General features: G+C 41.5%; 1 protein-coding gene across 2 annotated transcripts in view; it reads left to right on the forward strand.

Moving 5' to 3' along the window:
• arhgap10 (Rho GTPase activating protein 10) overlaps positions 1-13,661 on the forward strand; it is a 275,079-nt gene that overhangs the window by 68,999 nt on the left and 192,419 nt on the right. For both annotated transcript variants that reach the window (XM_055158167.1, XM_055158166.1), the window contains exon 3: positions 2,897-2,958. In XM_055158167.1, the coding sequence (XP_055014142.1) occupies positions 2,897-2,958 (62 nt within the window). The remainder of the gene's footprint in view (positions 1-2,896; positions 2,959-13,661) is intronic.

The raw sequence follows: 13,661 nt of genomic DNA on the forward strand, positions 1-13,661 counted from the left end.
TTCAGTTTTCAATGTTGTGTTTAAATGAAAAATGAAAAAAAATGGATAACGACCGTTTCCCGTTTATGTGACTTAAGCTGTGATGTCGGACTGAACCTGGACTGAACCTGGACTAAAACAGGACTAAACCAGGACTGAACCAGGACTGAGACCTGGACCAGACCAGGACCTGGTTTAGTTCTGGTTCAGTCCTGGTTCAGTCCTGGTTCAGTCCTGGTTCAGTTCTGGTTCAGTCCTGGTTCAGTTCTGGTTCAGTCTGGTTCAGTTTTCCTGGTTCAGGTTCCCTGGTTTCAGTCCTGGTCTCAGTCCTGGTCCAGTCCCGGTCCTGTCCCGGTCCAGCCTGTCTGGTCCTGGTTTAGTCCTGGTCTGGTCTCATTCCCGGTCTGGTCCTGGTTTAGTCCTGGTTTAGTCCTGGTTCAGTTCTGGCTCAGTCCTGGCCCAGTCCCGGTCTGGTCACGATCTGGTCCCAATCTCACTCCCGGTCTCACTCCCGGTCTCAGTCCAGGTCTCAATCCTGGTCTTGGTCCCAGTCTGGTCCCAGTCTCAGTCCCGGTCTGGTCCCGGTCTGGTCCCGGTCTCAGTCCTGATCACCCAACAGTCTACGCAGGCGCACATCCGGACCCGTACCAGCACTCATTGTTCAGTCAGTTTAAGTCACGTAAATGTGAAACAGCTGTTATCTATTTTTTTCATTTTGGTTTTGGAGACAAATAATGAAGAAAATAATTGTTTTTTATTTTCTTATTTTTGGTTTTATATTGAAAAACAAATGAACAAATGATACACAGATTAAGAAGTATGTTAAAATCTTGTTTTGACCCAGTCTCGTAGATTGTCTCTTCTTGTGAAAATTGTGATATTTTCACTAATAGGACGTGAACATGAGCGTTTCTACAGTTTCAACGTCAGTCTTCTCTGTCACTGCTGCTCTCAGGCTCCTCATTTTGGTCTTAAAATGTTTTTATTTGACTATTTTGTCCATAAATAAATTCTTATTCCTAATATGGAACTCTGCTCTAAATTTGCCCCTGTAACCCCTTGGTCAGTTTCATTTGACCGGAGCTGAACCATAGACTGTATATATAAATGGACACTGCTAGTCACTGTGTTTCAGATAGGAAATGCAATGGGGGCGTTTCTGGCTCCATCGAATCTGGGTTCATTTCACTTTACAATGAAATATGTTCACCTCTCTGTCTGTAACTGTTGCGGTGAGCCTTGTCATTTTGGTCTTAAAATATTCGTATTAACCTGCTCTGCATGATCCTGGTGTTTTTATTTAGCTTTTTTATCCATAAATAAATTCCGGTTCCTAATGTGGAACTCCAGATTTGCACCTTCAACTGCCAATCTCGATGAGTTTCATTTGACTGGAGCTAAACCATAGACTGTATATAAATGGACACTGCTAGTCTACACATTTCAGATAGGAAATGACAATGGGGGTGCTTCTGGCTCCATCGACTCTGGCTCCAGTTCACTTTACGCTGACATTTTTTTGCCCCTCTCTCTGTAACCGCTGAAGTCAGCCTCGTTATTTTGGTCTTAAAATATCCATATTAACCCCCTCTACATGATCCTGTGATATTTTCATTTCCCCATTTTGTCCATATATATATATACTCCTATTCCTATTATGGAATTTGGTTCCAAATTCGCCCCTATAACTGCTAGCTACTTGAACTTCATTTGACTGGAGCTGAACCAGAACCATAGACCGTAATGTATATGTATATAAATGGACAAAGTTTCATTGCAAATAAGAAGTGACCATGGGGCACTTTGACTCTGGCTCCAATTAAATTTACACTGGCCACGTTTACATGATGTTTTTTGATTCCGGATTAATTATTCTGAATTAAATAGTTTGTAATTAAAATATTCTCCTTCAAGATTTACATGGAAATAATAATTCTGAATTGACGTTTACATGGAAAACACGTTAAATCGTCTTTATTTAATTCTGCTCAACGTCTGGGAGTGGGAAGAGTTCTGATTGGACAGAGACATGAACGTATTTACGTCGACCGGAAGAAAACACACACTTCAGCTGCTACCGGCTTTTCTGTCATCTCGGTTTGTCGTTACTCCACGGACACAAACATGATCCAAAGTTTTTCTGCAGTGGTTTCGATGATAATTGCGCAGCAGCTGGAGAATTGTCTCATCACGCTTTACGTCTGTCGGCTGAGGAGGAGAAGGGAAGAGTGTCGGAGAAGAGAGGAAGAAGACAAACTGTGTCAAGGGCCGCTCTACCTCAGCCCACTCCCACATCCCGCTCACAAATCCAAAGAGACGTGGATGAAAGTCCGAAGCCAGGACTGGTGGAGCTGGATCGTCTGAATGATCGACCCAGAAGTATTTTTAAGAAGAATAAACATTTACATGATCGAGGAACAAATTAATTTGGCTTTAAAATCGGAATAAACCACCAACTTACTTCGTGTGCTTATATTTTTAAAGCAGAATTAAATTTTAGTCAGAATGAAATGATTTTTATTCAGAATTAAACCTGGTAGTTGGAAAAATTGCCACCCCTCTCTCTATAAACGTTGCACTGAGCCATGTCATTTCACCCTCATAACTGCCAGCCTCTGTGAGCTTCATTTGACTGGCGCCGAACACTACGGCTGACGTCAAACTCCCTCACAGTCCACTTCTTTATACAGTCTATGGTTTCCCTTCTCAAACACCGTACGCACTAAGAGCCGGGTATGCCGCCACCAGGGCTGAATGTTGCTGTAAATATTTATTTGTGAGTTTCTAAGAGCAGCCTTGGCGAAGGTCTGCGGTCGAAGCACATCTGATAATCATAAAGACCTCGCCAGCTGCCTGTGTCAACACCGAGACGGCACGTTTTCATTCACGGCCTTATTTGGGTTGTCTTCTTTTGCAGATAAGTCCTTACAAGAGTTCTCGGCATTTCTCAGGAACCTGGAAGACCAAAGGGAGCTGATGGTGAGGATGGACTGTCATAACCGGCTGGGGAAATAAATACCTGTGTGGTGGTTTAGGCCAAAAACGTGATTATAATCAAAGCAGTTGAATGTTTTAGATCCAACTCGAGTGTTTCTCATTAAACGGCCCATGTTACATTATTCTCTGATCCGTAAAAATGTTGTTTCCTCATCAAAAACATGAACATGAACTGAAGTTTTGTTTCATTCACATGTTTAACACACAAACCATGCAGATTTAGGCCGAGTTCTTCTCTCAAACAAACAAAAAACACTCTGTAACACCTTGTGATGTCATGTGGTAATACAGGAAGTGCTCCGCTGTGTTTTTAAAATCCATACACCTTCACAAGAATCATTTGGATAATTTCAGTCCTGAAGTTACCAGTAAAAGAAACTGTTAACTTTAAAACTACCGCTTCATTTGAGCATTTTTAGCTTCAGAGATGTAGTTAGACTAATAAAAAAATGTTACAAAACACAAGTCCAGGTATGTTTTTGATGACATAACAGCAGTATAACATGACTAGCTCATAAGATTCAATTTTGCGTAAATATAGGACCTTTAAGTTTGGAATTGAATGGTATTTGAAAAGAAATATTCTTTGTTGAAAATATTATAATATTAAATATTATAAAGCTGTTGAATGTTTTAGATCCAACTCGAGTGTTTCTCATTAAACGGCCCATGTTATGTTGTTTCCTCATCAGAAACATGACTGGAGTTTTGTTTCATTTTCACATGTTTAACACACAAACTATCCTGATTTAGGCTGAGTTTTTCTCTCGAACAAACAAAAAACACTTTGTTAAAACCTTGTGATGTCATGTGGTAATACAGGAAGTGCTCCACTGTGTTTTTAAACTCGCCTTCACTAGAATCATTTGGATGATTTCAGTCCTGGAGTTGTTAGTAAAAGGAGCTGTTAACTTGAAAACTACCGCTTCATAACATCACAAGGTGGAACAGAGCATTTTGAGCTTTTGAGATGTAATTAGACTAATAATAAAAGGTTACAAAACACAACACCACATATGTTTTTGATGAGGTAACAGCATTATAACATGACCAGCTCACAACAGTGAATTTTGTGTAATAAGGGTCCTAAAGGGTGAAATTGAATAGTCTGGTTCGTCAGCCAGTTTCACTTCGTACAAACCGTCTGACATCGCAGCATTAGGATTTGTTCGCTCGACGGTAGGCGGGTACTTTTTTTCATTTAACCAGTCGCTGCTATTTGATAGTCACGTATGTAATGCGACACTAATGGGGCTGACTGATATATTAAGCTTTTCCCAAATCTTGTAGGAAGAAGGACAATAATGTGTTTCTCCTTGATAAAATTCACCAAACATTCTCTTTGTTCCGGCTTTAAATCCTCGATCTCGGGAATCGTTGACAACACAGAATGTCTGGCTCTTCGCTGATTGGCTGGTGCCCAAACTCACACTTTCGGGGTTTTTGTGAACCGTCTAGTGTATTCTAATTCCTGACTGGAGAGAAATTAAATTGAGCAGAGGCTCTAGGTGGTGCCAGCCTGGCTAGATATTGAATGGTTTTTAAAAAGGAATATTCTTTGTAGTAAATAATAACCAGGCTGGCGCCACCTAGTGCCTCCGCTCAATTTCATTTCTCTCCAGCAACTAGATCAGGAATTGGAATACACTAGATGGTTCACAAAAACCCTGGAAGTGCAAGTTTGGGCACCAACCAATCAGCGAAGAGTCATATATTCTGTGTTGGCAACGATTTCTGAGATCGAGGATTTAAAGCCGGAACAAAAAGAATGTTTGGTGAATTTTATCAAGGGGAAAGACGTTATTGTCCTTCTTCCTACGGGATTTGGGAAAAACTTAATATACCAGTTAGACCCGTTAGTGGCGCATTACATACGTCACGAACAAATAGCAGCGACTGGTTAAATAAAAAATTACCCGCCTACCGTCAAGCGAACGAATCCTAATGCTGCAAGGTCAGACAGTTTCCATGAAGTGAAGTAAATACTGCATTTCTTGAGAACCTGGAAGACCAAAGAAGCTGATGGACCGTCAAAACCTGCTCAGGAAATACCCGTGTGTGGTGGTTTTTGTTCAGCAACTCGATTTTAGTCAGAGCAGTTGCATTTTCTAGACCCAATTGGAGTGTTTCTCATTAAAGCGCACATATTACGCTCTTCTCTGATCTATGTCATAATGTTGTTTCCTCGTCAAAACCACAGCTGGAGTTGTATTTTGTTTCATTCACACATGTTTAACACACAAACCCTGCGTATTTAGGCTGAGTTCTTGTCTCAAAAGGAAAACACTCTGTTCCAAATGAGATTGAACGAGAAAAATGAAATGATTTCTGAAGGAGCGATGCAAGAAAAACAAACGTTCAAATCATTTCATATTGTCAACACTTTGTTATTTATTTGTAAAAAGGCAGTTTAATCCATCTTTGAGAGCTTACGCCTGGAGTACTGACAAAAATAGCAAAGCATTCATCTTGTAAGGCATTTTTAAATATACTTTCTTTCCTTTTATCGAACACAGTGACATTAGGAGACACTAGGAAACACATCCTGGCGGTGATTTGTGTTTGTCATGTCCTTACACTTCCTGGCCTCGTGTCCGTTTTAAGGGTCGGTGTGACTCCTTTGCTTTGCGACTCCACTTCCGCGTTACATTCAGGCTCTGAATACCAGCAGGGGATTACCAAAGCAGCAGGATGTCCCTCGTTTACACCACCAAAAAACTCTTGACACACTTCTCATTCAGTTTTTTATTGGTATTTTAAATTAAAGAGGTTTTTGATGTCCAGGAATAAGATATTATCACGAAGTTGAATCAAAACAGCTGGACTTACTACTCTTTTTGCAAACCTATGTTTCGGTACTAGCTTCCTCTGGGCTTTTTGTTAGTGAAAATTTATACCAGGAGCTTTAACGACACATAATTTAGATCTGCATCGGCTCGTGTTTTTAAGAGCGTCAATTTACACCAGAGGCAACAGAGCTGCTCCTGTGACACCAGCCTCTGTGTAGTCTCACGTTCAAACACCAAACTCTTTTATATTACTTATGTATTCATTGTTGTTTGGATGTTTTAAATCACAGTTCAAAATTTGACAACAAGAGAGACGATGCGTTACAGCAATAGCAAGTCGCTCCGGAGTATAAGTCGCACCAGCCAAAAAATGCATAATGAATAAGAAAAAAACATATATAAGCTGCACAAGACTTTAATTTGCACTGTTTGGGGGAAATTTATTTTACAAAATCAGAAACTAGGAACCGACATTTCATCTTGAAAGTGAAGTTCTAGTAAAAACAATAAAACAGAGAACAACAGACTGTTAACGTCACATATGAACAGTTCTTCAGATAAACTATAACATAAACAACAGAACAGAACAAGTTTAACAAACTCTCCATCTCACTCCAAATCACGAAATCCATTCAATTCTTCATCCTCGGTGTCACTTCTGAGCAACTCCGCAACCTCCGGAGGTAAACAGAGCGCCGCTTCCTCTTCTGTGTCGCTGTCGTTAGACTCTGCATCAGTTCCAGTTAGAATTATTCCGGCCTTTCTGAATCCCGACAGGATGGTTTCAGTGTCATGGAAGTCCAGGCTTTGCCGATCCGTCCAATAACTTCCAGGAAAGTTGGCGCACCCTCCTGATTACCGTGAAGCTGTGTTCTCCATCCCCGCTTTTTGCTAGTCCCTCACAAGTTTCTAGCTCACTCCAAACTTTCTTTCTGCTGCTCGATTACAGTTTTCGGCTGAATATTTAACGACTTGCAGCAGGACAGAGGCTCTTTCTGCAGGAGACATGCGCAGTAGAGCCAAGTGACAGTGGCACAGGAGGAACAGGAGCAGCAGATACTGTCATACAAACTTAGAGTGCCCTCTCGCGACTGTCAGTGTGAAAATTTTAATATATTAGTCGCACTGGAGTATTAGTCGCAGGAAACACCCAAACCATGAAAAAAAGTGCGACTTATAGTCCGAAAAATACAGTAATTAGACTACTCACCATTTAACTTTCATCTGCTCCATTCACCTTTCCTTCAGAAGTTGCTGCTTGACTAAAGTGTTTTATATTTGTCCTTCACAGCTGTAAACTTTCTGTAGTCCATTCCCTAAGTTCCTGGACGCGACTGTAGTGGTTTTAGAGAACGTATTTTGAAAGGACATTGCAAGTTTACTTTGACACCACGTTCTTATTTTCTATCTTTCCCTGATAAAAGCCTAATTTGAGCGGCTTGTAACGTAATGACGGTGACTTGGTTAGTAGCGAGATGTAGACTGCAAAAATTTAGTAAATCCAGCTGCAATAATTCAGTATTTTTGCCTATTTGTTCTTCTATTTTCCCCTCGCATCCTGTTTTTGGGCACATTTTAACTGCTTAAACCTCGATTTAAAAAAATTACAATTCGCTTATGTCACTCTTACAGCTTTTTCCCGCTCTGCACATGCGCCTGAATCTTGCGAGTTTTTTTTTTTTTTTTTTTTTTTTTACCCAGCATGCCGTGTTCTTCACAGCTGGCACCAGTTAAAGTCGATTATCCATGGGTTTCAGGGTGATGAGAAGATAGGACAGTTTCCATAGAGATTTACAATTCTCAAAACAAAATAAATAGATCTTCTGAATGGGAAAAGGTCCTCAAAATAACCCCACAGGCAGTCCGGATCTGCAAAAATAAAAACTGCTAATTACAAACAAATGAACTTCTGTTAGGAGGGACGAGCTTCAATAAAACAGAAATAACTAATGCTTTGAACATCCACAAACCGCTAAATGTTTCTTAGATTCAGAAGTGAACTTTTTTCAGTTTGTGGGACCATGGTGGAAGTGGATTAAACCAGTGTTGCCTAAACTTTTTTCTGGGGACCCGTATTTTAAAAGTTACAAACATTCGCAACCCAAGTCAGTAGACATTATTTGTAAATAAAGGTGGATTGACCATTATTGAACATTAACGAGGATATTTTATTGTTGACTGATCACGTCTCTCTGAACAATTAGTATTACTCAAGTTTTAAACAATGAAAAACAGGAAAAAGCAGCAATAAAAGGATCCATAAGTCGCCTATTTGGACTTTAATTGTAGCCCATTTCTTTTTCTTTTCAACATTCAATTGACCTACATGCAGACCCTGGCCAAGCTGGCGCCACCTAGTGCCTCCACTCAGTTTAATTTCTCACCAGCGACTAGGTCAGGAATCAAAATACAATAGACAGTTCGCAAAAACCCCGAAAGTGAAAGTTCAGGCACCAACCAAAGAGTGAAGATCCATATTCTGTGTTGTCAATGATTCCTGAGATCGAGGATTTAAAGCCGGAACAAAGAGAATGTTTGGTGAATTTCATCAAGGGGAAAGACGTTATTGTCCTTCTTCTCTACAGGATTTGGGAAAAAGCTTAATATACCAGTTAGGCCCGTTAGCTGCGCATTACATACGTCACGACCAAATAGCAGCGACTGGTTAAATGATAAAAAGTACCCGCTTACCATCGAGTGAACGAAATCTAAGGCTGCGAGGTCAGGCGGCTTGTATGAAGTGAAACAAAGTAAAACCGGCTGATAAATCGGGCTATGCAGACCCAAGGCGACCCGAAAAAAAATCTCTTGCGACCCAGCTGAGGGTCACGACCCAGTCTTTGGGAAACAGTGGATTAAAGCACTTTGTTCTAGACTCTGTGTCAGTGCAGAGTTAAAACAGTGTGACGCTCTGATCCTCGTTGTTTAATCTTTACTTAAGTGAGTCAAGAATCCTGCTCCAAACGAAAAGCTTTGAGAGGTCAATCTGTGTAAGCCATAGTTTAGTTTAGAGTAGGTGTGTCCAGATTGTTGCCCGGGGGCCAAATGCGGCTCTCAGACCTCCTGCTGAATTGGCCCATATGATCGTAGCATAGACTGTATATATAAATGATGTACTAGCCTCCGTGTTCCAAATAGGAAGTTCATATACGGCTCTTCCGGCTCCTTCTGACTTTGGCTCCAATTGACTTACATTGGAACATTGCCGTCCCTCTCTCTGTGACTGCTGCAATGTGCCTCATCATTTTGGTCTTAAAATGTCCGTATTAATCCGCTCTACATGATCCTGAGTTTTTTTTTTCTTGCTGTTTTGTCAATCAGAAAAATCTTATTCATAATATAGAGCCTGGCTCCAAATTCACTCCTGTAACCGTGAGCCTCGCGAGCTTCATTTGAGCGGCGCTGAACACTGTGGGTAACGTCACACTCACTTAGTCTACGTTCAGACTGCAGGGCTTAACGCTCAATTCAGATTTTTTTGTGAAATCCGATGTTTTTTCGAGGTCGTTCACATTTCCAATTAAATACGACTTGTATGTGACTCCAGTGTGAACGTCAAACAGCCCAAAAGTGTCCCGCATGTGCACTGGAGAACGACGACGACGTCAACCGCAGCGAGCGTCTCTGTGTTTATGGAAGTCGTCCAAACATGGACACGAGCATTGAGCACCTGGCGTTTTTAAAGTTCCTCTCGTACCGGAGCCAGAACATGAACAACTTACTTATTTTAAGGAGGAGATTGAGAAGGAGAAGGACGAGGTTTTTGGCCGTGGTGTTTTGTGGGACAGTCCGTTGAAAGGAACTTGTGGATGTGGAGACGGAGCCAAGAGTGGTGAGTGGCGATGTGCTTCGCTTCAGTGACACGGAGTTCATTAACAATTTTTGTATGATGAGAAGAACGTTTGTGTACATTTGTGGCTTGTTGATAACGTGTAGGTGGATGAATGCGCTTTGGCCGTTCAGACTGAAGTCGCATGTCAAAAGATCAGATATGTATCAGTTTTAGGGGCACATATCAGAGTGGCCTGGGTCGCATGTGAAAAAATCGGATCTGTGTCGTTCAGACTGTCATTAAAAGATCAGATACAGGTCACATAGGGGCCAAAAAATCGGATTTGGGTCACTTCAGGCTGCAGTCTGAACGCAGCCTAAGTCCACTTTTTTATACCGTCGATGGATCATAGGCAGTACTTTAACCGCAAATGTAAGTATTTTTACAGCTTGAATAACGTCACATTGCATCATGATACAGGTCTAAAATGAATGGTTCTAGTGTTATTAAAAGTGTAGCGTCTCTGTCAAAGCTGTGTTAAATGCCTCTATTTCAAAGACTCCCAGTAATGACATCACTCTGTGGCCCTGCGCTTCAAACATGTTTCAGTATGTGGCAGAGGTTTGGACAGCTCTGGCCCCGGTGTGGAGGTTACATCACACGTCTGGAGAACGGTCATTAGTCTGTCACTGCCTCAGTCGCTCGCTCTGCTTCAGCTGCTGCGCTGTGTCCAGTTTTATGTCCATGTGAAATACAGTTTGTATTTACACACTGAAGACATCACATATACGATGTATGAAATTATGTGGACATGTTGACACTAAATATGTTTTATATGTTTTATTCAAATTCCTCCCATTAGTCACCCTTTGCTTTGTTGACAGTTCTGTAAACATGTGGCCTTTTCTCAGTGAGCTTTATGAGTCACCTGAAATGGTTTTCACTTCTCAGGCCTTGTCAGGGTTTGTTAGAGCAGTGATCAAAGAAAAGGGTAGATAGTGATGAATGTGAATATATATGTACTTTATTATCATATTTTTCGAACAAAAAGGCGCACTTAAATCCTTTAATTTTCTCAAAAAATTGTCAGTGCACCTTATAATCCAGTAGTCTGATTCATCAGCCGGTTTCACTTCATGGAAACTGTCTGCCCTGGCAGTGTTAGGATTCGTTCGCTCGACGGTAGGCGGGAACTTTTTTTTTATTTAACCAATCGCTGCTATTTGGTCGTAACGTATGTAATGCGCTGCTAGCGGGGCCAACTGGTATATTAAGCTTTTCCCAAATCCCGTAGGAAGAAGGACAATAACGTCTTTAGCCTTTCACCAAACATTCTCTTTGTTCCGGCGATGAATCCTCGATTTCGGGAATCGTTACCAACACAGAATATATGGGTCTTAGCTGATTGGCTGGTGCCCGAACTCGCACTTCCAGGGTTTTTGTGAACCGTAGTGTATTCCAATTCCTGACCTAGTTGCTGGAAATGAAATTATGTGGAGGCACTAGGTGGCGCCAGCCTGGCTAATAATCCGGTGGGCCTTATGTATGTTAATTCTGGTTGTATTTATTGACCTTGAACCGATTTTATGTGGTACACGACTCTCAAAAATCTGTCAAAATCACTTTTTTTCCGGCAGTTATAGTTTATGCAAATGAGTCATGTGATTTTAAGTTTCATTTCAGTAAAACGTAAACAAATGTGCACAAAGTTGCATTAAACACATTATTACTCACTGTATATTTGAGCCGTCCTCGCAGGAAATAAAAAAAACAAACTTAAATGATCCACCCACATTCACATTAATAATACACATTCACTAAGGCAGGGAGGCAACGCCGGACGAATTACGCCACGATCTGCCAATGGATCGTGGACGCCTGGACTAAGGATCAATCTCAAGTGTCATCTGTTTGTTTTACTTAGTTCACCTTATAATCCAGTGCAACTTAAGTATCAAGATAGACGAGATAATTCAACATTATTGATATTGTGCCTTATAATCCGGTGTGCCTTATTGTCCCAAAAATATGGTCATTACACTCTTTTTTTTTTTTCTTTACCGCATTGCATGTGTTCATTCATGTTCATCTCCAAACTGAAACTAAAGCAAAACCATTCACTTCATTTCTAAAGTGTGTCTAAACGTATGGCCGGTGGTGTGCATGACTGAGTGCAGTGTCTGAAGTGGGCGAGACACAGATCTTGGTGGTATAAACACTGAGCTCAGTCCCGGCCCAGCCCCGGCGGGATGACATCAGAGTGCAGAGTACGGAGACGGGGAGGGCAGGCCGAGGCATGTCTGAAGCATGAGAGGATCTGCTGGAAAATACAGGCCAAAGCAAAAAAAAAAAAGTTAGATGTCCTGGTTCCTTTGAGAGAGTTATGAGAGAGAATGACATAACCTCGAGTCAAGTCAGAAGGGTGTTTTCCGTTCACATTTTCTAGTCTGTCAAACTGTTGCTTTAGGGTACAGTTGGGTTGGCATCTTACCACATTTGTAAAAGTTAAAGGGCCCATATTATCCTATTTTCTGCTCTGTTATCATGTTGTTTTCTCATCCAAAATCTACCTGGAGCACATGTTTAACACACAAACCCTGCATATTTAGGCTGAGTTCTTCTCTCAAAACAGAAATGATCAACACATAAAGGACTCCACACTTTCACTAGAATGATTTGGATAATTTCAACCCTGGAATTGCTGACCTCTAGTCCATTAAAGGTTGTATGGAGGATTTTTTTGTTTGTTTCAAATTGTCATCAAAAGTTTAAAATACCATTAGAGAGACGCAGCAGCCTTGTAATTACGATGACCCAAAAAAAAAAAAAAGAAAATCTATCAACTGTGAACGTGTTGAGGCCAGATAAACATCAGCCAATAGAAAACGAGGCTGCCTCTTTATCTATTGGCTGTTAGGTCGTCAATCAAACTCCCTACGTTTCTAGTGTAACTGACTCGTCGGCGCGCGGGGATTATGTGGTTTATGCAGCGGTTCTTAGAGGCTTTTTCAAACTGTCGCTTCCTCACAAATCGTTTGTTGCGATGGCGGACGAGAATCCACGACCAGTTCGCCGCCAAAGAAAGTCGGTTTTTGAGGTCGCTGAAAGAAGAAGAGAAGGGGAAAAGGAGCGAAGACAAACTGAGGTGATTTTTGGAGATTCCTTCCAGCGATGGCGCGAATGAAGCAGACGAAGAGTCTAAAAACTAAAGACGCGTCGGTCGCTAAATTATTTCTAGACAGGTCACTTCAACGGTAATTCTGAACACACACTGGATGTAAACAAGCGTGATTTCTAGAGTAAAGAGGCGAGAGGAGGTGTTTCTACTGAGGGAAGGTGGTGTCACGCATGCGCAACATTTGAAAAAGGACTGTCGCTGTATTTCACTTCCCTTAAAAAATCCTCTATACAACCTTTAAGGTTCATTTGGTTTTCCGATAATTTTTTATTAGGTTCTTTTTTCAGACCAAGAGTTTGTTTTCATACCTGACAGTTTCGACTGCTCCCTGTGGTCTTCCTCAGAGTCACGTGATGTTTTGGCGCTGTCTTCCTACCTGTGGAGGCAGGAAGACAGCGCCACCTGCAGTCCGACCTCCTCAGGACAGTATCCCAGGTGTGTGAGAGTAAAAAAGCCCCTTCGTCCCGGTTTATCGTCCCGTGGGCACATTTCCGTATTTCGATTGCTTCTTTAATGACCGCTGTAAAAGAGAGAACCACATAATGCACTGGGATGGGTCAAACGTCTTTGGGACAGAGGAAAACAAACATCGCCGCTGGATTAAAGAGTGCACTTCTGATTGGATACGATATATTTCAAATCGATTCGATACAGTTCAATAAAAATAATGTCTAAATCGTGGCTGTGATACTAAAGCCACGTTTATATGACGACGGTCTGAACAGAAGACGCAAAAGTGGCGTCGCGTCTTCAGTTTTTATCCTAGACGAGCGTTTTCGGGATGAAATCTGCGTGCATATGGTAACGCAAAAGTGTGTGGAATTCAATTGGGTTTGCATGTCAGGCGGCTCGGTGGTGATGTATGTGACATAAACGTGTATGCGACAGAGTTTTGCGTCTTGGGCAGTGGAGACGGAAATGCTACGGTGGAGCTTATTCAACTTTT

Source organism: Boleophthalmus pectinirostris, unplaced genomic scaffold (assembly GCF_026225935.1).
Source record: "Boleophthalmus pectinirostris isolate CB_2022bp ecotype Guang Dong unplaced genomic scaffold, ASM2622593v1 HiC_scaffold_22, whole genome shotgun sequence".
Lineage (NCBI taxonomy): Eukaryota > Metazoa > Chordata > Actinopteri > Gobiiformes > Gobiidae > Boleophthalmus > Boleophthalmus pectinirostris.